The 1,506-nt window shown below is 46.2% G+C and overlaps 1 protein-coding gene across 1 annotated transcript in view; it reads right to left on the bottom strand.

Annotated features, from left to right (window-relative positions):
- LOC111970997 (activin receptor type-2A) overlaps positions 1 to 1,506 on the bottom strand; it is a 38,219-nt gene that overhangs the window by 2,365 nt on the left and 34,348 nt on the right. The window contains 2 exon segments of the mRNA XM_070445973.1: positions 80 to 321; positions 1,076 to 1,221. Coding sequence (XP_070302074.1) covers positions 80 to 321; positions 1,076 to 1,221 — 388 coding nt within the window.

Here is a 1,506-nt window from a genome sequence, read left to right as displayed (position 1 = left end):
AAGGTCATAGTTCACTCCGAAATCAACGGTTGTCCGATATTTACGCGCCTCTTACGGACCTCAATGTGGGATATTACACCGGTTTTGAAGTCTGAACATGTATTTGATTTTGGAGTGAAATGCAGTATCCCTACATTTGCGGATAATRTATTCACCGATTTMTGCAGGTTAATACAGCATCAGAATAACMAGCGTCATTATTTTACCTGGCCGTGGGCGTCTCCTGCTGACTTCCCAGCTTCAAACTTCAGGGCCAGGCCAAAGTCCGCTATGCAGGCTGTCAGGTTGTTCTTCAGAAGCACGTTCTTGCTCTTCATGTCCCTGTTGGAGCCAGAAAGAGAGCGTTAGAGAGAGGGATAAGTAAACAGCAGACAGAGGAACAAGGGGAGTGGGCCTCAATTCTATCGATGTGATGGAATGTATTCATTCTACTAGCCGTAACATATATGCATGTGTGTTTTTGTCCCTGTGTCCTATGATGGTGTCAAACCCAACCCCCCTCCCCAGAAACAATAAAAAAAAAAATTGTATTTATTTATTTTATTTCAACTTTATTTAACCAGGTAGGCCAGTTGAGAACAAGTTCTAATTTACAACTGCGACCTGGCCAAGATAAAGCAAAGCAGTGCGACACAAACAACAATACAGAGTTACACATGGGATAAACAAATGTACAGTCAATAACACAATAGAAAAATCCATATACAGTGTGTGCAAATGAAGTAAGGAGGTAAGGCAATAAATAGGCCAATAGTGGCGAACCAATTACAGTTTAGCATTAACACTGGAGTGATATATGTGCAGATGAGGATGTGCAAGTAGAAATACTGGTGTGCAAAAGAGCAGAAAAAAAACATAAAACAAATATGGGGATGAGGTAGGTAGTTGGTTGGATGGGCTATTTACAGATGGGCTGTGTACAGCTGCAGCGATCGGTAAGCTGCTCTGACAGCCGATGCTCGATGCTTGAAGTTAGTGAGGGAGATATACGTCTCCAACTTCAGCGATTTTTGCAATTCGTTCCGTTTTTGATTCAAGGTAGGGCCGGGCCGAGCCGATACCACCCCCCACCCACCTGTGTGCGACGGCGGGCTTGTGTCCGTCCTTCAGCCCAGGGATGTCCTCGTGGAGATAGGCCAGGCCACGGGCCAAGGTCTGGGAGATGTGGCACAGCTCGTTCCACGACACCACGTTGGCCTTCAGGTAATCAGTCAGAGAGCCCTGTGGGGGAAACACAATTAGTGTTTGTCTTTTTTCTATTCACCCTGCAGGATTGTACGCAGGAAAATGASGACATCTCTGATTCTGCTACAGCTGTGACATGACAAARTAGTTGTAGTAACACTGTCCAACCACTGGAGGGCAGACAACCTGTAGTTGCCAGTCATTGGAAACCTGCTTCAGGGGCTGACCCTGTGCTGCTTCCAGCCTCTTGGTATATGTGTGGCAGAGGAGGCTGGTGGGAGGAGCTATAGGGGGACGGGCTTATTGTAATGGCTGGAATGG

This window comes from Salvelinus sp. IW2-2015, linkage group LG12 (assembly GCF_002910315.2).
Source record: "Salvelinus sp. IW2-2015 linkage group LG12, ASM291031v2, whole genome shotgun sequence".
In the NCBI taxonomy this organism is placed as follows: domain Eukaryota; kingdom Metazoa; phylum Chordata; class Actinopteri; order Salmoniformes; family Salmonidae; genus Salvelinus; species Salvelinus sp. IW2-2015.
Note: the sequence above shows the minus strand (reverse complement) of the source record. Positions and strands in the feature narration are given on the sequence as shown.